Source organism: Magnolia sinica, chromosome 18 (assembly GCF_029962835.1).
Source record: "Magnolia sinica isolate HGM2019 chromosome 18, MsV1, whole genome shotgun sequence".
Classification (NCBI taxonomy): domain Eukaryota; kingdom Viridiplantae; phylum Streptophyta; class Magnoliopsida; order Magnoliales; family Magnoliaceae; genus Magnolia; species Magnolia sinica.
Window position 1 is genome coordinate 24,618,340 of NC_080590.1, and position 25,826 is coordinate 24,644,165.

Here is a 25,826-nt window from a genome sequence, read left to right on the forward strand (position 1 = left end):
GGTGAACAAGTTATCGGTGGTGAACCATACAATACCACAATAAACCGATTTTAAACATTGATTAGGAGGCTTGTGTATAATCCTTAGTAAGGAAGATCAAAATAGCAAAATGTAGATCACCATTGTTGAGTATGCATTTGGATTTTCTGTATACGTGAATTGTAATATTTCATGGATGAAATGAGTAAAATGCATGTGGGATACCTCAAAAGTCAGACCCAAGTAGAGATAAATAGCAATGCTCGTCCACCTCTCAACTATGTCATTGCTATATGGCCCACCTGAGTTTTGGATTGGCCTGATTTTTTTACGATTGGACAATTCTAGGACGACGCATGTGATGGACATGTCAGGATGTTATGCATGCATCTTGTGGGGCCCGTTTTCAGGCATTACCATAATTACCCATTTATAAATAAAATTAAAATAGAAAACTCGACATAAAATAATTAGAATTTCTAAATGAATGAGCAATGATGCATATGAGTAATGTAATTGGTGTCCTATGTTTCTGTCAAATGTAATTGGTCATTTCCACTTTGTTAATTGAATTTATCACAATTCAATTCAATTTTACAGCCAAACAGTGTATTGTAATCCTGCATATCCTTTTTGGAATGTTTGAAAATAGGATTTCATTCCCAGTAAATAGAACCATAGCACCCAAGGAAATGGTGTGCTTGGGACATGCATCCTTAAAAGTGAACCACGATTCGTGCAATCCAGGCTGTTGATTGGATCAGCACCACCGTGGATGAATCATAGATCGAAAATATCCCAAATTGGGGGATCTATTCATCTCGTAATGTGGATTGTTGTTGAATTTTTTTTTTATTTTTATTTCTCAACCATCTACTTCCTGGCCACATATCCAAGGGCTAAGAGTGTCCCATCGGGGAGAATTAGAGACTATGGACCATCTCTAGAGGGGCCCATCAGATCAAAGGTCTGTATCACCAAACCTGGGTTCTTCTTTACAGGACCCTATATGTCATCGATCATTTAATTCACCATCACAAATATTCCAACCGCAATAAAAGGAAATAATGTTAGCTTATAAAATCGTAATCGCTGTTACAAGTGCAAACGTGGCTATCCAAGACAACCAACCGTAGGGAAATAACTGGGCCTAAAGCCCATCCCAGACCTTAACAAAGAATCCAAGAACAAGCATGGCCAGCCAACCGCCTCCAAGGCCAGACCAGGCTGTGGTTTTGAACCTCTACCTATATCTCAACTCAAGACCAGGTCCAGCCCAGTCCATTTTTAGACCTGAAAACTCACACCATACTGGGCCACTAGGTTCACAAAATCCAGCCACAAGTGCTATTTATCATGGGTGGGCCCAATTCATCCTGTCCAACTTTGAATTTATTAATCTCATGACGTTTGCACATGATCATTGATTTTGCATTCTTATAGTGTCCACTGCGTCTGTTTCAAGTTCATCAAGTGACGGGGTTCCAACCTATGGCTCATTAGTAGACAGAGTGCATTTCAACACGAGGTCAGGGGTTCGAGTGCCCATGTGGTGGTGCGTGCATGGGTGTATCCTCTTGGATAAGAGTTGTATGCGCGTGCACATCGTGGGTGTATTCCCATGTGATATGACCGGAGTGATCTTGACCAGTGATGCGGTCCGTCGATTGGACAGTCAAGATCCCATATCCATCTACACTTGAGGGATGAGGGTGCGATGTCAATGTATGTTGCACCCCATATCTAAGGTACTATATGTGCATGGGCTCACCAATCTGGTCCGTCAAAGAGATTCCCTGTTGGATGAGCAGCTCTACAAAAACATGATCAATCCAGTGAGCCTAATTGCCTAGTCTATAGGGGAAAAAATAGGATGAATTGTCAATAATGATAAAAGATTAGGCAACAGATAGGGAACAATCCATTCAGTCCAAACAACATCCCATCTACCTAGAAATGCAAGCACAGCTTTGTCAAGTGGACTCATTGATTTAAGCCTCAGTGCCAACCCGTCCGATCTCAAGTTGAGTCACAACTCAGCTAGTCAAGGGGGAATCAGCACAACTCGGTCAGGTCATGGTGACAGTTGGGCAACTTGCAGTGTCGAACCAGATCGGGTCTGACAGAGTCCAAGTCGACTCAGGCAAGTCACAGAGTCATCAATCCATGAGTTGACCTTAAGCCCAAGTTGTGGACATGTAGAAAACAATGTGAGTGCATCACCAGCTCAGCTAGTATTTTTTCAGGGCCGGAAAAACAGTCACATGGATGGCCAATGAGCTGCTAAAACGCACCTTTATGGCCTAAGCTGTCCAAAAATTTCACATCTACATCAAGCCAAAAAAAAAAAATTATAAATATAGACAACCCATCTTCACGAATGTTTCAGCAACTTACTGAGTTTCTAAGACTGGAACATCACCATGTGATCTCCATGTTTTAACCAGAGATGCAGTCATGCAGGTTCAAAATACTGATAAACAGGCAAACAAAATAGTTCAAATTTCAAAAGTCCATTTCCAGGCTGCCTTTGGATGCTTGATTGAACTGAATTTCAAGAGTTTCATCAGATAAATCAGAATGGACCAAAGGTGGCCCCACTCCATGCATAATGAGGTACTTGCCCCAGCATTGCAATTATGATTGTATCAGGCCAGCCTTGTATCATTCTTCAATACCCAATTAGATTTAATTACAATTCAGTTCAATTGAGCATCCAAACACACCATCAGCTCCATTCTACCATGGGAGCTCCTCCTTCAGTACATGTTCCCAATCCGAGCTTGGGCTATCACATGCATTAGAGGGTAAGTGGGTATGTACCCAGGCTCGCGTATACAACTGGGCCGCAATTCCATCATCTGATACATCGCATTCTCTGGTCATTTCAGGCTGTTCTAAAGCATCTGACCCTAAGCCAATTTCTGGGGCAGAGTTCACCGTATCGGTAACTTCCAAGCTTCCATCTTCCAGTTGGTCCCTCAAGAACGGCTGTGTTTTCCTTGTCTCCACCGAACCCAGATCAATGAGCTTTGTTGGGTGGTCTTCATGCTCAACATGGAGCTCTGGCTCTGTATCCTGTATTTCCATACTGACTCCAATATCAATCATCGAATCTGGAAGTTGTTGTTGCACAGCTTTATTGTCAGCCCGGATTTTAAGAAGGTTTTGAAGAACTTGGAATCTAGCCATAACAGAAGCCTCATCATCTTCCTTCGGACCATTCATATCAGACGGATTCATGTCTTGGGATTTCTCACAGCTGCTCTGTCTAACATCATGAACATTCTCAGTCGAGCTCTGTTTAGGCTTCAGTAATGATGCATCATGGCTACTGCTGCCATCATTCGCATTTAAGCTCGACGATTTCTCCAAATCCCTAGACTTGCATGTCACCTTCAATGTGGTGTGAGAATCTTTATCTACACCAATTTAACATAATAAATGTCAGATAATATGAGTTTATTATTCAATAAATTTTTGAAGTTCTCTGATGCATCAAGATTTATGTTGTCCTGATGCATCCAGTCCATACATCATGAGCCTATTGTTCCGCAATCCAGACCATTGATATGATGGGAACCCTTGTAGAAGGGGACGTAGTGTTCAAAAAAGAAAATGGGACATACCACGAAATCTTCTAGATGTGAAGATCTTCACATCCAATTTCTGGCCTCTTTCTCCCAAATTCTGTTGTAACGGTTTTCTAAATGTCTATTTCTAGTCCATCATTTGAAGAGTTGGGATCTTTCAATCCCAGAGATTATTGAGGGATCCAGCATATACAATAGGAAAACAAAAGAACAATTGGCAGGATGACCAAACCACTGGCTCCACTAGCAAAAACTGTGAACACCAGGATGACAGACACTTTTCATGTCATGCTGCATGAGAACCCATGAAGTCCAATGAATCCATAAACCTCAGGAAAACATAAAATGATTTCACCTTCTGCTGCTTCCTGCTTGTTTTTCTCCATCTCAATATTCATACGCGCGAGTCGGAGTTCATACTTCATCGAGCATAGTGCAGCTTCCGCCTCGATCCATAAATCCTTAAATAATAGAGTTTGAGCGAGCTTCTCTCCCTGCTCACAAGGGCTTTCCTTCAAAGCCTTCTTAAAAGCCTGCAGATCACGAAAGAAAGGAAGAGCATTTAATTTGCAGTAAGAACAAGAGTCAAGAAATCACGTTGTACCTGAGCCATTCCGTCATCTTTCTTGAAACCCATATCAGCACCTACAGAAACAATGTGAACCTCATCGACTTCTTTCATAGGCTTACTGAAATTTATCTTTCCCTCCCTGTCATGTGTGCACAGACCTGGAATACTGTTGGCCTCTATCCCTGTATCAGGAGACCTGCCCAGAGCAGTGCCCTGGAAAAGAAAATATTCAGCACCAGAGTAGCAAACATCGAAGTAAAGGCTGCATTTGGATGCTCATTTGAATTGAATTGCAAATTTTCAATTGAATAAAGAGAAAGTGACCTAAGTGGAGCCCATTCCGTTCATAATGAGGGACTACCTCTTGAATGTCAATTACTATCTCTCCAAGCTTAAAGTGCACTAAATTGCATGTTAGGGATTTGGTTCTTATTAACCATAGAATGGCTGCCACCCCACTTGCCTCATTTCCTCTGTAATGAATTATGAATTGCGCTTTAGTTCAACTCAGATTCCGAATGCAACCCTTAATGCAGAAGATTTGACATATGTGACTATTGTAAAGAGAAATATGAGACTAGATACTTGGGATTTTTTATCGAAAAATTCCTCAGGGTTCCTTTTACCAAACAATGCCTCCGACTTTTCAAAGTATGGAAGAGTGCTTTTCAGGGAGTAAAATGACTAAAATGCCCAAATTTATTATTTTTCTTGAAAAGGTGTTAGCGTTTGTACATTACGGGCCACAGTGTCTGTATGATATCCAACCCGTCCAACTGGCAGATGCCACTTTTTTTCTGAAAGATGATTTATTTATTAGAACAGACAAACAGCAAAAGAATACAAGGGAAGACCAAAGCCAACCAAGGGCAAGCAACAAAATCAGGGAACCCACTCCCTGATGAACATTTTAGCCCAATTCTTCCAAACCAGAACCACTCAAATTGCAGAAGCAACAGTTGTTCATCTCGCCCCAAATGGACAGCCAAAAAAGCCACCTTCCATCTCAATCTTTTTTTCTCCCAGAGCTGCCCTCGTGCCAAGATTGAAACAGCCCCTTTATTTAGTTTGGCATCAACCAGGGGAAATTGAAGAAAGAATGCTGGACCAAACATCCCTAGCAAAGGAACAATGGATGAACACATGAGCCACAGATTCCATTTCATTTTTACAAAGGATGTAGATACTCGGCAGCACCATGGCTCTTTTACATAGATTATCACAATTACAATCATACAAACCAAAATTCAGGCTAATCCATCAATTGCGGATACATGACAGAAGGAATTGTTCTATCTCCAAACTTCACCTTCATCAAGCTTAGTCTAAATGCCAGGTGGGCCACACCATAGAGAACAAATACACACTACTCAAAACCCTACAAATTTACATGTCGCCTACCCGATGATTAAATCGGCCTGACTATTGGTTCATAGGTACATCATGGTGGGATGAACCTGTTGGACAGATTGAATGTCATAAACACATCACTTCAGCCCCACAATGCTCCACTCTACTATTTTTTTCCTTTTTAGAAAAGTAATAGATGGGGGCATCTTAGTAATTCACTTGCCCAAAACCGCTCTGCAGTACTTCCAAAAGGGGGAGCCATTTTTGGTAAAATAAGATGTGGTGAATGTTTAAAGAGAAATATGAGCTTTAAGACTTTGAAAGTATGCAGACAGAATCACATAAATGATTCAATTAAGAACCTGTCAGTCTCATAATGGACTACTGACACCAAACTACATGGTGAAAACATGCAACAGCAATAACCAAATAAAATACTAATGAAATGACAAACTAGTAAAATACACCACTGATATGGAACCCATGCACTGCACATGGCCAGTAAATGTTGTCATCAAGACACAAAGGGCTCTCATGGAAACCTAACAATGCCATCAACATCAGATTTCAAAGGCACGAGGACAACAAAGATACCCCCATGTGTCAGTAACATTGCCAATATTTCTGCAATAAGTGATAAAAGAAGAACATTGTACCTTGCTGGCCTCGGTGGACTTACTAAGAAAATAAGAACTGCCCAACTCATGATTTGAGTCCAGCATTGATCTCATTAACCCAACCTTCTTCGTGGACCATGCGTCAAGATTGCGGATTGCAAGCTGAAGAACCTCATAGTCGCATTCCTCCAATGCATTTTCATCACAGTAATGATTGGATACAAGCAATTGCGATAGGTTATGAATCATCTTAACCAGCACTTGAGCATCTAATCTTGGAAGAAAAGGCTCACTTGAACTATCAGAAGCACCAAGCATTCTAGCAATCCCAGTAGAAACACTTGCATGAGAAAAGAAATCAGAAGAAACATCATGAGCAGCACCGTCGAAATCCTTTCTGGGATCTGCAACACGAGCCTCTAGTGCAGGTTGCGTAACAGAAGCAATGGTATCTTCTTCATGGCTTAAAGGCATCCTGTCAAAAGTTTTGGGATTGGGATCAAGGAGAAGCACGTGATTATTTCCTGATTCTTGCATGCCATTGAAATTTCGGGTCCTGCTCTCATTGCCAACCTTCGAACAATCCGATCCAGTTATATAAGCATCAGTAGATAAACGTTCAGTGCACATGCACCCAACGACTGTAGGAGGTTGGCTAGAAAAAGACGAAAAGGCATCTTTCACAGACCCAGTCTCATGATATAGGGAACTTCCATATGGTTTTGGAGAGAAGGCCACTTCTGCAACATCAACATTGATAGGAGTAGTCTGATTCTGTTGATTAAAAACACTGCATTCATCTGTTTCGAAAAATGGAGAATGTTGAGAAGCTGGTGCCGGTGCTCCTTTCCAACAGGGAAAATCAACAGGGGGGTTAATCTGATTAAATGCCTCAGAAGGACTTCCAGCCAAATCACATTGCCCAGCAGAGCCAGGTATATAATTTAAAGCTTTCTGAATTTTCCACTGGGCGAGTTCTGATTTGTCTGTCTGCAAACAAGGCCTCCAAGAAGGGAATAGTTTAAGGTTTAAGGGCACGTCATATTTCATTTGAGAGGAACCAACAAGTAAATTTCCATTCAACTTCAAGTCATTATCGATTCCACTTGTACCAGCATAACCATCATTATGCCCAGCATGCAGCTGGACAGTAGATGCCTTTCCATTGGAAGAATCTATGTTGTTATTACATGCATCGATGGGTCGATCTATGGAGCTACTGCCACGGGCTGGTGGGCCAAAGACATGACCCGAAGAAAACACTTTCGTTGTTGATGGATAGAAAATTGTCCGATCTTCCATCCAGGAATTCAGCGGAATAAAGTTTCTATCGCATGAAGCATTTTGATTAAAGGGATGCCAGGTTTTCGTGAGGGGAACTTGTTCCTTTGATGATTTGGACACATTAAAAGAAGGATCACTGGTGCTCGCCTCTAAAATTGCTGAGAAATTATCACCCAACCATTCTGAACCAGCACCTTTTGGCCGCATGTGAAGGTCTGTTGCGTAGGGTTCCCCATGTACTCCATGCCAAGCATCTAGCGGTGCTTTTTCGCATGCCACAAACCCTTCAGCACCAGGACCTGTACAACAACAGAAAATGAATGGGGCAAAAAAAAGAAAAAAAAAAGGGATGCACAAAAGCCATATAGACTATGAATTATACAAATGCTAATGCATGTTGATCAAGTACGAAGCATGGAGGTAAATGAAGATATATTTACTTCTTTCACTTCATGTGAAAATTGAATACAAATTCTATATCATGCTTGTTGAAAATTTGAAACCCAGGTCGAGTCAGGTGCAGTCGGAGGAACAAGGGGAGTTGAGATCCAAAGGCCTCTAGCTTGTGTGAGGCACAAGGCAGACCCCGAAACTTACAAGCGGTTTTCTTAATGTGTTTCCATTTTATTTTTATTTTTATGTTTCTTAATTCTTTAGTGAGAGAAATATGTGGATTAACCAACGGGTAGCTGTTATCATGGTCCACGATACAATTGGCATTTGGAAATTTTCAGTTTAAGGGTGCTAAGGGCAGGTCCACGATACTATTGGCAACACTGAGGTACATGCCTGGGCCTTGGGGCAAGCCACTGAGGTTTTACGGAAAAGGTCCAGCTGTTTGTCTCACAGGGTGCAGTGCTCTGCCCACCTACTTGATGCCAGCTTTATTAACATTACAAAAGTGTACAAGAGAGCAGTGTTCAAAGTATCGGTATCACTACAAGTTTTGCTGGCCGAGGATACGGAAACAATATCAATATCGCCGATAATATCGCAAGTAACCGGAAATGCGGGAAAACATTAGGGAAACATGGAGAAAACGGTGGAATTTTTCAGCGGAACTACAAGAGATGCTAAAATACACATATTTGCATATTTAGGAATTAAAAAATTTACAAAAAGAATGCATACATAATAAGTTTCCGTTTAATGGGGCCTAAAAGCATGTGTTGTCGTAACAAATTAGTCCAACCATCCCATCTATCCATCCAACCACCCAGCCTTCCATCCAAACATCCATCAATATTTCAGAATATGGACAACACACGATATTCTGCTGAGAAATCATCAATGATTGGAAAGGAAATGAAAGATTGCGGTCTCGATAATGCCCATGTTGATATTATCATTGACAAATGAACACTGCATAAAACCATGCGCCCATAAGAAAAAAAAAATCAAAATGAATTATTTTTTTTAATAAATAGATTTTTGCAATATTATTGAAATATCACCAATACACGTGACACCTGCAATTTACACAGTCGAAAATATTGGCAATATAGTGGTGATACAAGCGACACTATGAATTTAATATTGATGATACCTTGACGATACATCCCTGGTACCTAGTTTTATATTACTAGTGTTATCCGTATCGCCAAGTTGGAGATACAGATAATATCAGTGATATTTCGATAATATCAGAGATACTCCAAACAATGCAAGAGAGGAGAGGAAACGGAATACAAAAATGAATTCTAACGCCAACGTGAAAGACTTTAAACAGTTATTCCATCGGTTAATGGGTTCCATGACTAACAGTACTCTATGAACTTCACCTTCCTGTGCACGCAATGAAAAGAAACCCCAACACTTTTAAGATATCAACAGCCCCTTATATTGCCTACCCCAATCACTACAGGAAACTTCAACCTTTGCATCCATCTAATGACATTGAAACTCTTATTCGAAGTCCGACAACAAGGGCTGCAACTCGGGCGGGTAGGGGGGTCAAACCAAGCCCGACCTGACCTCATGAGAACCCAATCCACAACCCGACCCGACCGAATTCCAACACAAGGTGTGCAACCCTAATTCCTCTATACTCAACCCAACCCAACCCAACCCAGATACATGTGATTATTCCCAGCCCAACCAGAATTTTCTAAACCCAGACCCAGCCCAAGTTCAAATCAGGTTGGCCTTTTCCAACCCAAACTCAACATGAGAACACTGACAACCTGACCGAACCCAACCCAAACTCAGGTTGGTCAATCGAGTTCGGGCTGACCCAAATCCAAGTTGCAGCCCTACTTCTATCTCTCCCACAAGTTCAATGGATATTGCTCTTATGATTGCACACAATATGACAGGACTTCTAAAATCCCTTCATTTTCTCCAAGCTACCCATCCTGTAACTTAATGTCATGTTGTTTATTCTCATAATGACTAAACAGCTACCACTAAGCAGGCAAGCACAATTTCCCAAGTAGACGACCTTTCAAAGATAGCAAGGAGATACTGCTGTTCATCCAGCAAAACCCTATCAGGGCTAGCTATGACAATATAACCTCAAAGGGCTCCAAATAAATCCTCAAACAGTTTCCACCAAGCATACTTCCAGTGGATGAGGCAGTTGGAGGACTCCAAAGCTTCCCGAATATGATGCACATGTTTGGGATTTGAAGTTCCAGATGTTGCAGATGATCATAGAATTTCTTCTTCTTTTTTCGGAAATTGTTATGTGGTTCGATATATGTTTAGAAGCACCATATCAAATGCACTTGATCCCAATGGTATTAGATAGACCCCACAACCATTCCCAACCCTACATATGATTTTTTGTCAAATTAATGCATGACATATGGTGAATAATGGAATTTTTCAGCAACCATGCAAAAGTTTCCACAAGTAGGACCAATATTTCAGCCAAATATTGATTTATGGAATATATAGATCAATACCAATGATCTGATTTCTAGCAAATAAACTGTATATTCCAGCAGGATGCGGACTGTGTGGTGTGGCACACACCAACGACCTTGGTGATGTGTTCATGTGGCAAAGTTTTGTGGGCCCCACCATGATGCATGTGTTATATCCACACCGTCCATCCATTTTATGAGATCATTTTAGGGCATGAGCCCAAAAATGAGGCAGATTCAAAGCTCAAGCGGACCACACCACAGAAAGCAGTGGGGGATTGAATGCCTACCATTGAAAACTTCTTGGGGGCCATGGAAGTTTTGGATGAAGCTGATATTTGTGTTTTCCCTTCATCCAAGTTTGTGTGACCTAATGAAAATGTTGGATGGAAAACAAACATCATGGTGGGCCCTAGGAAGGTTTCAACGGTGTCATCATTGTCCTTGTGCTGTTTGTGGTGTAGTCCACTTGAGCTTTGGATCAGCCACATTTTTGGGCTCATGCCCTGATATGATCTGGTAAAAGGGACGGACAATGTGGATATAATGCATACATCATAGTGGGGCCCACAGAACTTTGCCATTTGGTGCAGGCCCACAGCCCACTTAGGCTCATCCAGACCCACTGTAAGGCTCAGCCCACTCAAGCCCATCTAGGCCCATTGTAGGGCTCAACAAGACAGGCCCATGGCCCACTGTAAAGCCCAACATATGCTAATTTTTTCGACTGATTATTTACAAATTTGGAAGTCTAAATCAAGTATTGTAATTTACTATTTTTGGGAGATATGGGAGGCTGATTTAAAGATGTAATTGATATGATTGAAAATATGGGTTAGTTTTAGGGATATAATTACTTTCCATTTTTACTTTTTATTATTAGGTTTTTACCATATTAAGGAATATTAGATTGGTTGGAAAATCAATTATGATTGATTTGAAATCAATCTCATAGTTGGGGAGATTTCAATTAAAGATTTATTTAGGATCTATAAAAGGAAATGGTGGTGTATGAGTTAGTCATTCGAATATTTTTCTAAGTGTGAGTTTTCTTAAAGTCTTTGTAAGAGAAGAAGGTTGACATCAATAAAATTCTCGCCCTTTCTACTCCATTGTTCTTGTGGTAATACTTTTTTTAACGTAATTTGGATATCGAGATCTCATTGACTCAATAACTAGGTTGCACCATCACACCATACCACCGGGGTTGGTGGTATGTGGAAAACTACGTAATCTGAGTCCATTCCAGTAGCTTCAACACAATCAAGAATATCAATCCCATACTTGATGTCATACAAGCAATACAACAAGGAGAGAATTCGGGAGCCAGAGGTCTAGTTAGATATTAGGGTGCAACTTGAGCAAGTCAGATCGGGTTGAGGGTCAACCACACAACCAAATGAGGGGGAGGGATGGAAAACCAATACTCGTTTCCTATTCAAGTATTCACTAATGCATAATTCCGTATTAAGGGGACTTATTTGATACTCTAACTGCACGTGGCACTTAGCAAGAGTGCAATTGGCATACATAAGCCATGTTAAACCGACCCGAACTAACTATGGCTAATTCAGTCTCAAAATCTAATTGATTGGTAGAACAATCCTAAAGACTAATTTGTGGAAACTTGCTTGTTGAAATAGGACCATTGGATATTTTACATTTTTAACCATCCAATAAATGTACACCAATCTGATAACTAGATGACCTACAAAAAATAAAAGAGCTTGTGGTTAATAGCTCTTGATGGAAGCGATTGTGGGAGATGAGGGGGTCATGCTCAGCCATACACCAAATGATTTTGCTCCAATTTCCTTTGGAATATCGTTTGAACGCCTTGTGGTTAAGAGCCAAAACATACACGGATGCCACTACTCATTCAGCTACTTTCTGAATCGACTGGTAGACACGGCCTAAATTTATAAAAGGGAAAGGCTTCCAGAAAAGAGATGAAGTTCCCTCAAATGATTGGTAGAAAGGGATCTGCTAGGACAGTAGAAAGGATGGTAATTTGTAACATAGCTTCATTTTCTTTCAAATCAATTTAAGAATATAGAATCGTGTTAACATAATTTACCTTTGTAAATTACAGCAAAAGGAAAATACAAATACTGTCATCACCAGGACAAACTTGTTTGTGCCCACCCATGGTAAATCTTATGGGTATTTCCCCACACAAGAGTTGCGTGTAACAACTGAAAAAATAAAAGTAATAATTGACAGTGACTCGGCTAGTACACAGAGGGATTTAAACCATGACCCAGTTGTACAGGTTTTTCATTCATCCTCCTCACTTTTACATAAACAGTTTTCTGAATGTTTTCTGTTACTAATATACATGCATCACTATTCATAAGAAATTCTCGTAAAGGTTTGTGGTCATGATAGAAGGGGACATGTTAGGGGGTTGGGTAATATTTCAAAGACTACTATTATTGCTTCCAACCCCTACATGGAAGAAGTTCGAGCCGGGAAGAGTGTAATTGGCGAAGTGAAAGGATCAGTGGCTGAATTGAAATAGCAGATGGCCGAGCAATGGAACATATGTACGAGCATGGAACAACAGATGACTGAACATGAGCAGCATATTGTTGGTCAAGTTCAACCAATGAATTACTTGCCTGGCACAACCACATCTCAGGTACTGCATTTGTCGTGATAAAGTTGTATCATTTTTTCTCAAGTGCTACCAACTGTGATTAGAAACAGCATTCGCTGATACTTTATTGAATACGAAATTTGGGTCCTTTAGTAACTTTGTTAATTGAAAAGAACTACGTAGTGGCTTGATTTCAATTTGACTTTTTGGGTACGTAGGCAGCAATCGTAATATACTAGATCGTATTGGCGCAACCACAATTCCAACAATAGTCAAATGTCATATAAGCTTGTTTTTATAACATGTCATTCAAAATACAAGCTCCAAGCAAGCCACCTATTTGGAGAAGCTATTAAGAAAGACCATCTTATCATTTGTAATAAGTTGTAGAGCTTGTTCAAGAAGTTCACTAGGAATGCTTATAGCCTGAACTAACATGGCAATGCGAAGAGGTTCCTAGCAATATACATAATTGGTCCATTAGTTCCAAACAATCGAAAGAAGGAAAAAAATATATATATATATTTACTTTCTCTTGCCAAAAAATTAATTAGACATCACAGGGCATGTCCACGTAGGAACTGAATCACTAATTTTTTATAGAAGTATGCATCTAGTCACTTAACAGCATAGGGCAACTTCTCATAATCTATCCAAGGTCCTTTATTAGACCTAAGAGATGCTCCTTCAATAGAATAGGTGAAGTAATGGCTAGTTGTCTAACAAAGTAGATTGACTTGTACACAAGATTAAGTAATGATTAGTTGCCTAAGAACATATGCAACACCACCTGATCTAGAATTTTGAATTACAAGAAACCTTATGCTCCATGACAATGAATACCATTCAAGATGGTATTTCTAAATAGCTTCTCCAAATAGATGGCTTGCTTGGAGCTTGTATTTTGAATGACAGGTTATACAAACAAGCTTATAGGTAATTTGGCTATTGTTGGAATTGTTGGAATTATGGTTGCGCCAATACGGTCTAGTACATTGCGATTGGCTACCGACATACCCAAAAAGTCGAATTAGGATCAAGCCACTGCGTAGTTCTTTTCAATTAACAAAGTTACTAAATAACCCAAATTCTATATTCAATAAAGTATTAGCAAACGTTGTCTCTAATCACGGTAGGTAGCACTTTAGAAAAATTCAATCTATTTGCAATCAATGTATATTCCGTTTTCAAATCTACTGTAACTAGAGACATTGTTTTGGAGACATATTCCTTTTTTCAAATCTACTGTAACTAGAGACATTGTTCTAGTGATACTTCGGTTGCTTACTACATTTGGGTCCTTAAGTGACTTTGTTAATTGAAGACTGATGGAATAAAAAAATAAATAAATACATAAATAAAACTTATGTTAACTTTCACGAAAACTCAATAAGTGTCTTTTTCTTTATAAATCTTTCGAAAACAATTTTGAATAAACATCCAAACTGCAACACACACACACACACACACACACACACACAAAACTCAATAAGTGTCTTTTTCTTTATAAATTTTTCGAAAACAATTTTGAATAAACATCCAAACTGCAACACACACACGCACACGCACACGCACACGCACGCACAACTCAATAAGTGTCTTTTTCTTTATAAATCTTTCAAAAACAATTTTGAATAAACATCCAAACTGCAACACACGCGCGCGCGAGCGCGCACACACATGTTACTGCGCCAATACGGTCTACTACAAACGGCCGCCTACTTCCCCAAAAAGGTGGTTTGGGATCAAGCCACCACGAAGTTCTTTTAATATTCAAATCATAACATTTTATGCATAAGTAGATGAAAACTCAAAAACAAATCACACTAAAAATCTGTGTAGATTAGTCAAGCAAAACCACTAAAATAATACAAACTAAGTTTTGGTCAAACAATCCAAAATAAAGTCAAACCATCCATAATTACTACAAATTTTAAAAAAAGCATGTTCTGGTTTTTTTTTTTTTTTTTTTTTTGAAACAAAAGTTTAACGAAACCCTTAAATATTCATGTCCTAGTCAACACCCTAGCCCAAACAAGAATTTCACCCAGATTGTAATCACCAAGTGTCTTGTCGCCAACATCACCAAACACATCTGCAGTGGCAACCTTAACAGCATCTAACACAACCTTGACACATTATGGAGGGATATTACCCACATTATCTCTAATCATTCGCCCACGTGCAACAACTCAACCACAGATATCTGTCAAACAACAAATATCTTCCATCCGTGGAGACTTGAGGCCTCATCAGATCAAAGATGGGCCTACAACAAATAATATCATTATTTTCATAAAGCAACTAATGATGGAAAAAAAAAAAAAAAAAACCAATTATGCTACATTTATCTTAAAAAATGAAAAAATGATATAACTTTGTCATGACAAATGTAGTACCTGAGATGCAGCCGTTGTTTTAAATATCGACGATATCAGCCGCTACATCCCACTATATATCTTGTATGTCGATATATCCCACATGTTCGATCCGGTGAGCATTTTCAATTTTAGATCCCTTTTTTGTTGAAATTATGTTAAATCGGTGTCAAATGGTTACAATCCATTGGTTCTTCATGTTTTGCACGAAAATCATGGAGTTGGAGATTTGATTTCGATATCCATTGGTTCTCCATGTTTTTTTCGAAATTTTCCTTCAACCAGTTGTTAATTGAGATTAATTTCAAAGTATTTAAGAGTATTTGATGAAATGATCATCACAAACATTCTAATTTTGAAATTTGAGTGTAGGTGGTCCAATTTGGGGAATTTTCAAAATTTCCCGAATTTCTCCCAAATCACTTGCAATGTTGCACTCCAAACATGAAATCAAGCACGTATGAGGGTCGTTCTACTGATTTGTTAAGTCTTTATCAATTTCCAAAAAATAAAAATTATTTTTTAATTAAAAATTAATTAAAAAAATTGAAATTTCTCTTCTACCAGCTGTCAATTGAGACTAATTTCGAAGTATTTGGGAGTGTTTCATGAAATAATCGTCACATACACATGCATTCAATTTGAATATATTTGCATTAGTTTAGTCAGACAATGCATAGCTTAGGACCCTATACAAAATAAACCTATTATGTTCACTTCTTTTTTAGATGTTGTGATTTAAAAGTGTGTATTAAGGTCTTTTTTAACAATTCCTGAAGTTTCATTGAAAAATTCAACCATTTTCCCAATGTTTTCTGATATTTCCCAAAAAGTGCAGTAAATTAAAGTCAATACAAACGATATATGTCGTGCAATAACTGATACGTATCTATATCCCAAGGATGCAATACATAACACGATACCAATATTTCAAACATTGGATGCAGCTATGACTAGGGAGCAGTTCATTAGTTGAATTGCTTCCATGTAGGGGGTGGAAGCAATAATAGTGGTCTTTGAAATATTACCCAACCCCCTAACATGTCCCCTTCTATCACGACCACAAACCTATACGATAATTTCTTATGAATAGTGATGCATGTATATTAATAACATAAAACGTTCGGAAAACTGTGAATGTAAAGTATAGAGGATAAATGAAAAACATGTGCAACTAGGTCGTGCTGTAAATCCCTCTATGTATTAGCTGGGTCACTGGCAATTTTCGCTTTTTTTTTTTCAATTGTGACGCTCAACTCTTGTTTGGGGAAAGACCCATCGGATCTACCATGGGTGGCCACAAACAAGTCTATCCTGTCAATGACAGTATCTGGATTTTCATTTTGTTGTAATTTGCAAAGGCAAATCATGTTAACACAATTCTATATTCTTAAATTGATTTGAAAGAAAATGAAGCTATGTTACAAATTACCATCCTCTCTGCCATCCTAGCAGATCCCCGTCTACTAGTCGTGTGAGGGAACTTTATCTCTTTTCTGTAAGCCCTTCCCTTTATACATTAAGGGCCTAATATCAAAAGTTATAATTTACTATTTGTGAAAGATGATGAAAGGATGTGGTGGATAATATGGGCTTGATTTAAATTACTAGGCTTGTTGCCATATTCGATAGATTAGATGGATTTGAATCAATTAAAAATATTTGAAATTAATTTTAAATCAATCTAATAGTAGGAGGATTTTCATTTAAGATTCATTTAAGGTTTATAAAAGGGGGGATGGTATAGGAAGTAGTCATTCCAAAAAACAAAATTTATTTAAGTGTGAGTTCTTTTCTTAAGCATTATAAAAAGAAGTTTAAAATTAATAAAGTTATTTCTCCATCTCTACTCAAATATTCATTTGAATGTAATTCTTGTCTACTTCTTTACAATTTGGTGTCTATATCTCATTGATTCAATAACCGAGTTCCACTAATGTATCAGAAAATCAGTTTGGTTTCATGATAGGGAGGTCTATAACTAAAGCTATTTTCCTACTTAGACAATTGATGGAGAAATATAGTGAGAGGAGGACGGAACTCCACATGGGTTTTATTGACTTAGAGAAAGTTAATGATAGGGTCCGTAGAGAATTAATCTTGTGGGTGTTGGGAAAGAAAGGAGTTTCAAGAGGATTTATTAACATGATTAAGGATATATATATATATATATATATATATGTGTGTGTGTGTGTGTGTGTGTGTGTGTGAGGGAATGGTAACAAATATGAGGACCACTAGTGAAGGGATGAGTTCCCAATTATTACAGAGGTCAGCATCGAGCCCAGACCTTTTTTGCATTGGCTATGAATGAATTAACGAAGCATTTGCAGGAAGAGATCCTATGGTGTATGTTGTTTGCGATGACAAAGTTTCTATTGACAAGACGAGGGGGGATGTAAACACACATCTAGATTTATGGATGAGTGCTTTAGAATATAAAGGCCTTAAAATTAGTCAGACTAAAACAAAGTATATGGAGTGCAAATTTTAGTAACAAAAAGAGTGGCAATAAGGAATTAGTTAAGATTGCTTTGTTTTTAAAGGTGGAATTAATTATATTGTTAACCAAGAAATTTCCCAAAATGACCACTTTTGATATCAAGGGTCAATAATTCAAAGTATATGGAGTGCAATTTTAGTAACAATAGGAGTGGAAACGAGGAATTAATTCAGATTGGTTTTTTTTAAGAGGTGAAATTGGTTAAGATTGTTGAATAAGAAGTTTTCTAAAATTGACCACTTTTTTTTTAAGATGACAAATTATTAAAGATGCGGCAAACCCGAATGAATACAAGGAAAAGAAAAGGAGAAACAAGAGCCAAAAACACCCCCAACAACCCACTAACAACCACAACAGCAATAAAAGGGGGCACTACCCACTAGGAAACATAAGCTTTAGCTCTAAGGAAAGACCCTAAAGGATTAGCTCTAGCATTCTGAAAGCATTTATTGTTCATTTCCTTCCAAATGGCCCACAGCCATGCAAGAAGACCCAGCCTCCATGCCTTCCTACCCAAAAAACTATGACCACCACCATGTCATTGCCTAAATAAGTCATGCAAAGAGCAAGGAAAAACCCAAGTGACGCCAAAAAGCCTGAAAAAGCCCTTCCAGATCTCCCAAGAAAAAGCATAATGCATGAGCAAATGGCTCCCCAATTCCCCGTCTCGCCAACGTAACAGGCAAGCACTGACTAATGCAAGGTCGCTTTTACGCAAATTGTCAATTATCAATATCCAATTCCAACTTGCAAGCCAAGTAAAAGCAGCCACCCTAGAAGAGGCGCCATAAGACCACAAAAAGAAGGAATGAACTTGGGAGCCCACGATCACGGCATAAACAGATCTTACCAAAAACTTCCCGGACATGGAGCTCCTAGCTTTCTAGAGATTGTCAATCTGAATAATATCTAGCTCAAAAATAGCATCGTGTCATCCGCAAACTGTAAGTGCGATATTTGGAGCTCCCCCCAATTTCACCTTGAAGCCATTAAACAAACCTTCGAACACCCCTTCAGATAACAACCTACTTAAAGCATCCGCCGCCACCACGAAAAGAAAAGGGGATGGGGGACCCCCTTATCTAAGGCACCTAGTCGACTTGAAAAAACCCTTAGGAGAATCACCACCCCCCCCCCCAAAAAATTCACCTTGAAGTCATTAAACAAACCTTCAGACATCCCTTTAGACAACATCCTACTCAAAGCATTTGCTGCCACCATGAAAAGAAAGGGAATGGGAGCTCCGCTTGTCTAAGGACCCTAGCCAACTTGAGGAAAAAAAAAAACTTAGGAAAATCATTCACAAGGACGAAAAACTTGGCCGAGCCCACACACTCTCAAATCCACCTTCTCCATTGAGCCCCACCAACCAAGCATATAATCCAAAATTGCCCAAGCCACATGGTTGTAAGCTTTTTCCAAAGTCCATCTTACACACCACTCCCTTTCATTAGCAATCAACGAACAAATACAAATTTTGCGTTCCTTCCACGAACGCACCTTATACATTGAAGATGATGCAACCAAAAACAAACCGGAACCTGAAGGCAAGAACATTGGCAAGGATCTTGTAAAGAGCACCAATGAGACTGATCAGGTGAAAATCTTTAAGAGAATTAGTACCTTCCTTCTTTCGAATCAAAGCTATAAAGAAAGCATCCAATTGTAACACAAGTTTCCCATTATCAAAGAACTCACCAATGAAAGCCATCACATCCTTCTTAAGCATATCCTAAAAATTTTGGAAAAAAGTTAATCGAAAACCCATTAGGACCCAATGCTTTATCCCTACCCAGCTCTTGAATAGCAACTTTGACCTTTTCCTCTGAAATAGCCTTTTTCCAAGAGCACTGCCTCTTCAACCAAAAGCATATCAAAGGCCAAATTATCTAGATTTGGCCTCACAGCAATAGGGCCCAAAATAAATCCTTACAATAAGACACAATGGCTTCACAAACCTTCACTTTCCCTTCTTTTCGGACACCTTCAACCATAATATTGTCAATTCTATTAGCTTGATTCAATCCTTCGAAGACCCTCTCTATATATCATTCACCACACTATTAGACATTCTACTCAATTTAGTTTCTTGAACAGCCACCAACTGAGCTTTATGCCGTCTGCAAATATCCCTAATATGGACCCTTTCTTAGGGACAGCCCCCCCTGTTGACCTGCACCAAACTCTCGAAAGCTTTCAATTCCCTCATCCTTCTCGGAGAAATAATCATAACAGCTAACGCTGCCTCCCTTTTCTTTCTGCACGCCCCTTTCTCATATTGTCTTAAAGAGAGCGACATAATCATCCTCATAGTCACCAAATGTTACCCCTAGAAGTCTCCCCATCTTCCCCAAAGCATCCCTGGCCCACTTCATACCTTGAGCAATTAACACATGTTCCCTACCCACCTCACCGAATTTAGTCCCAATAGAGGAAGGATTAACCTTAGTTGTCTAGAAGGTGTTGCAATTATCTCTGGATACCTGGATAGGAGGAATGTCCAAACAGAAAAGAAATCCCCATCACTACCTCCTCTATGAACGACTTGGAGCTGTTGCACCTGAAACAACACCACTTCCCTTGATGTTGATGCGACATCAAGCCTGGCAAAAAAGCTAGGATGGAATCTCTCCCCTTGCAAAGAATCACCCACCATCACCAAAGAGACCTTGCCCATACCGCACAAGGACTTAGGAAAAGAGAAGGGATTTATTATATCCGTGAAACCGCATGACAAGGGAGAGTAAATAACCATCTCTTGAGCGGAACAAGTATCCCCCATCACACATGAGGGCACACCTCCACATCATTAAAACAAATATCCCCCATTACACGTGAGGGCCCTAGCACACAAGCAGGAGATGACTCGCCATCGACCTCAAGTTCGCCCGAGACTTCCGCATAGGGGCCACACGTCAACATCCCCCAAGGATTTAGGAAAAGAGAAGGGATTTTTCATATCCTTGAAACCGCATGACGAGGGAGAGTAAATAATCATCTCTCATCACAAGTGGAACAAGTATCCCCCGTCACACATGAGGGCCCACCTCCACATGATCAAAACAAGTATCCCCCAGTGCACATGTGGGCCCCAACACACGAGCCGAAGATGACTCGCCATCGACCCCACGTTTGCCCGAGACTTCCACGTAGGCACCACATGCCAACATCCCCCCCTTGGGCCTTTCAATTCATAGATGTGGATTTCGGTTCCCGATACTCACAAAGAAAAAAGGAAGTAACTTAGACAAAAAGAGTACATAGGATGTGCACCTTCACCCCTTTCTCTGATTTGCTGCTTCCTCACCAGCTTACCAACTTGACCCGGCTCCCTACTAACCAGAACTGAGATCCATCACCACTCCTACCACCACGGTTATCGACTCATGTGCCGGCAATGTCCTTTGCCAATGGATCCACATTCTTGCCACCCTAAGCTCTGTGCAACACTTCGTCAAAGGATCGATCGCAACCACCTCTCCCAAGCACACTCCAACCTCCTAAAGAACTTCTTTCACCCACAACTCGAGCAGTAATCCACATAATTGGAACCAGCCTTCGTCAATGCCCAGAATCGACCATCGATCCCAAAAATGACCACTTTTTATATCTTGGGTCGATAATTCATGAGACTGGAGAGATTGAGAAGGATGTTGCCCATAGAATTCAAGCGGGGAGGAGAAATGGAGATGTACCTCTAGAGTTTTTTGTGATCATCATGTACCACTGAAATTGAAGGGAAATTCTTATGGAATGGCTATATGACCAGCCATGCTTTCTAGGGACAGAATGCTGGGCAATTAAGGAACAACATGTTAATAGGATGAGCGGAACTGAAATGAGGATGTTGGAGATGGATGACAAGGAAGGATAGAACAGACTTAGATGGTTTGGTCATGGTTAGGAGTGAATTGGTACAAGTTGAAGGCTCTAAAGGGCAAGGATAAGGCCCGAAATGGCGTGGATGGAGGTAGCAAGGAAAGACTTGATGACTGATGTCTAACTAAAGTTATGGCCTTTGATAAGGTGCAATCATGAAATAGGATTCATGTAGCCAACCCCAATTAGTTGGGTTAAGGCTTCAATGATGATGAGTGCATCCAAACACGCCCAATGCATCAATATCCGCTATCAATGTAAAATCAAGAAAAAGATAAGATCTTGTATTCACAAAGGCGATGAGGAAGTGGATATACCATGTTTTAATGAGCTTTCATAATGCATCCGAAGCAGCTTCCCCGCCTGTTCATTCCAAGACAAACCCAAATCAAAATCTTTCTTCTGCCCATGCTCCACATCAGATGGTCCTCCCCAAAGGCCCATCGGCCAATTCGACCCATATCCAAAATCAGACGAACTCTGCCCATGATCAATCTGAGAAGACACTTCTAAGGTCCCCGAACGGCCTTCACCGGATTCCTCCAAAACCGAATTCTCATGAAGCAACGTTGGGAGTCGGAGATAATACGGCTCAGCTTCTGTGGGATTGGCCCTAGCCTTTTCCAGCATCAGAGGCCATGATTTGAAGGTATTGATAGCATCACCCGAACTGATCGAAGGACCGCCAAAGCACCGAATCATATCAGAGTCGGGGCTTTGATGAGCGAATGGGTCAGGTGTGGATGATGGAGGGTGTAGATGGAGCCAATTGTCGAGAGAGGATGTGGGTGGATGATCGAAAGGTCCTTCGATGGCGGGAGGTGTGTGGTCCAGTTGGGGTTTAGGGATGGCGGGGCGATCGACAGAGAAGGGCTCAGCCAATGGGGATAAGGTCGATGATGATGATGATGGTGGGATGCCCAACATCATTGTAATTCAACAGAAAGAAGGATCGAATCCAGATGAAAAAAAAAAACCTAAATTACATCAAGAAAATCATGGAAAAGATCAAAGAGAGATTTTTTCTTCTTCCTCTTCTTATCTGAGAGAGGTTCTGCGAGGAAAGGAGACTTGGATGGAATCAACGGAGAAACTAACGTAAAAGGGACGCGGATTTCAAGCCTTTCGCAGGAAGTTCCTGCGCAAGGATGCTAGGTGGGACCCATCGCTAGGTTTGTGAAAAATCCACTCCGTCCATATGTTTTGAGAAATTATTTCATTACATGCGTAAAAAAAGTTCAGTAGGATTCAAAACTCAAGTGGGTCACACGAGAGGGAAAATTGAGGAAAGAAATTCCTACCGTTGAAACCTTTCTGGGCTCCACCTTGATGTTTATATGTCATCCAAACCGCTTATAAGGTTATCCTCACTTAGATGAAGTGAAAAAACAATAAATTTAGTCTGATACAAAACTTTTATGTTCAGTAGAATGATTTAACGGTTCTCGCTGAAAACCCACTGTTTCCTCTCGTGCGACCTACGTGTGTTTTGAATCCTATTGATTTTTTATCACTTATCATGAAATGAGCTCAAAAAACGGATGGACGGAGTGGATTTCTCACAAACATAGCAGTGGGTCCCACCCAGCATCCTTGCTCAGGAACTCCTTTAAAAGGCTTTGGCAGGAAATCCGCGTCCCGTACTGGGATGAGTTTGTTTTACCTGGGTCACGGCTACGTCTGTCTCCCGCAACTGGGCGTACAGGAATAGGGGTTTGATGATCGAAACCATGTGTACTGTGGAATTCATTTTATATGGGATGTATGAAGAACGTAGGATAAAATTATTTTTCTTATTTTCACTCTATTTTAATGAATTTATAAAATTTTAAATGACGATTTTCAATATTGAAGGTTATGATCATCACTGATACATGATTATGGAAAAATAACTTATATATTGTTATAAAATAGAGAATATTAACGGTACAGATTATTGGACCATCTCAACATGTGGGCCGTAGGGTAGGATGCAGATTGCATACTGTGTAAACTCTGTGGGGTCGATCATGTTTTACATGTTATCCACTCTTTGCATCCATTTTAAGAGATAATTTGATTGCTCTGGCCTAAAAAAGTAATATATCTAAATCTCAAGTGGACCTCACCGCAGGAAAGAGTGTGAATTGAAACTCTACTGTTGAAAATCTCTTGGGAGCCATGGAAGTTTTGGATAAATCTGGTATTTGTATTTTTCCTTCATTCAATTCTGTGTGATCTTATGAACATGTTGGATAGCAAATAAACATCACTGTGGGCCCTATCAAGGTTTCAACAGAAGTCATTATTCCAACTGTTTGCTCATTCATGTGGTGTGGCACAATTAAGCATCGGGCATTTTTCAATTTTCAGATCAACCATTGAAATAGAAAACCAGATGAACAGCATGGATAACCCACACACATTCAGAGTAGCCCCAACTGAGTTTACACCATACGAGAAAAGCATGCTAAGTAACTCAGTAGGCAATCTACCTAGGGTAGTGACACCCAGTGGATCCTAGTCGCGAAGCTTGTTGCATGGATTACGCGCGTTTTCAAGTGTGCTTTCTTCACAAGACAATTGAAAACTATGCTCTGAAAATCTTATTTAGAAATCCTAAACTTTAGATTTTAAAATACAATGAAATCCACATTTAACTTTTAAAAATAAATAAATAAATAACTAATTTTCATAGATGAGATCTCCTTCACGTTAGAAATGTTCCATCAACGATTGTATTCAGCTGAATAATGGTCTGGATCACTTAAAAATGACCCCAGTTGTATTAATTGAAAAGTTTATGCTTCGCACAGTCATACATGGTGTAATTTCTCGATTGAAGAGGAGAAATTTGGAAAATTACTGGTTACGTATTTGGATGGGACGGAATCAGGTGGTGGTGCGAACACATCCCAAAGCGGTGGTGCATGGACACGTCGGGCGCTGTGGGGACCAACGTAATGTAAGCACGTATCCACGTTGTCCATCTGGTTTTCCCCCTCATTTTAGGCGATAAATCTGAATATGAAGAAGATCCAAAGTGCAAGTGGACCACATCACAAGAAATGTTGGTAATTGAACAGCCAGCATTAAAAACCTGTTAGGGATCAATCTGATAGTTTTTATTTACCTCCGTCCAGGTCTGAGTGAATATATCAACAGTTTGGATGACAAATAAACATTATAGCGGGCCTTGAAAGGTTTCAAAAGTAGGTGTCACTATCTCCACTGCTTTCTGTGGTGTGGTCCACTTGAGCCTCCTATCTGCTTCATTTTTGAGTTTTACATACTAAAATGAGGAGAAAAAATGGATGGACAGCTTGGATATAAATCATATATATACATCTCAAGTTGAGCGTCGCAACACCTAACACATGGCACACCAGCTAACGAAGTGACACCACCAAGTTCCGTGGGCCCACCATCATGTATGTTTTGTATCCACACTCTCCATTCATTTGGAGAGATCATATTAGGGCATGAACCAAAGAATTAGTAAGATCCAAAGCTAGGGTGGACCCCACCACAGAAAACAGTGGGTAGAATGACGCCCGCCGTTAAAAGCTGGGCTACAGAAGTTTTCGATTAACCTGATATTTGTGTATTCCCTTCTTCTTCTTTCATGTGTGCGTTAACACATGAGTGTATTGGATCTCAAATAAACATCATGGTGGACTGGAAGAAGGTTTCAACTGTGCACGTCACTCTCCCCACTATTTTTTGTAATAGGGTCCACTTCGGCTTTGGATCTGCCTCATTCTTTGGATCATGTTCTAAAATGATCTCTCCAAATGGACGCATGGTGTTGATAAAACACATACATATATATGGTGGGGCCCACAAAACTTAGTGACGTCACTTTAATAACGAGTCTGGCTACCCCACCTGCGAATAGCTAATGACTGGAGTGGAAGTGGATTTCTCACAAAAGCCTTCCTCGATAACTAGCTACCCTAGAATGCAAGGTGGGGTACACTTTGATGTTAATAAGAAATCTAACCCGTCCATCCATTTTTCGAGCTTATTTTAAAACATGCAACAAAAAATGAGGAGGATCCAAAACTTAAGTGGGCAATTAGTGGTGAAACAGTGGGAAAGGAATGATTAAGTTGAAACCCTCCTTGGCTCCACCTTGATGTTTATATGCCATTCAAACTGTTTATAAGGTTGTTATCACTTACATTAAGTGAAAACACCAAAACCTTAAATGGATGCAAAACTCTC

General features: G+C 39.9%; 1 protein-coding gene across 1 annotated transcript; it reads right to left on the reverse strand.

Annotated features, from left to right (window-relative positions):
• Nucleotides 1-2,352: 2,352 nt before the first annotated feature.
• Nucleotides 2,353-7,717, reverse strand: LOC131233929 (uncharacterized). Its single transcript, XM_058230795.1, has 5 exons — nt 6,150-7,717; nt 4,302-4,356; nt 4,177-4,217; nt 3,928-4,105; nt 2,353-3,401 (listed from the first exon to the last, which is right to left on the reverse strand). The coding sequence occupies exons 1-5, from the start codon at nt 7,599-7,601 to the stop codon at nt 2,719-2,721; spliced, it is 2,409 nt and encodes an 802-aa protein (XP_058086778.1). The 5' UTR covers nt 7,602-7,717; the 3' UTR covers nt 2,353-2,718.
• Nucleotides 7,718-25,826: the final 18,109 nt, after the last annotated feature.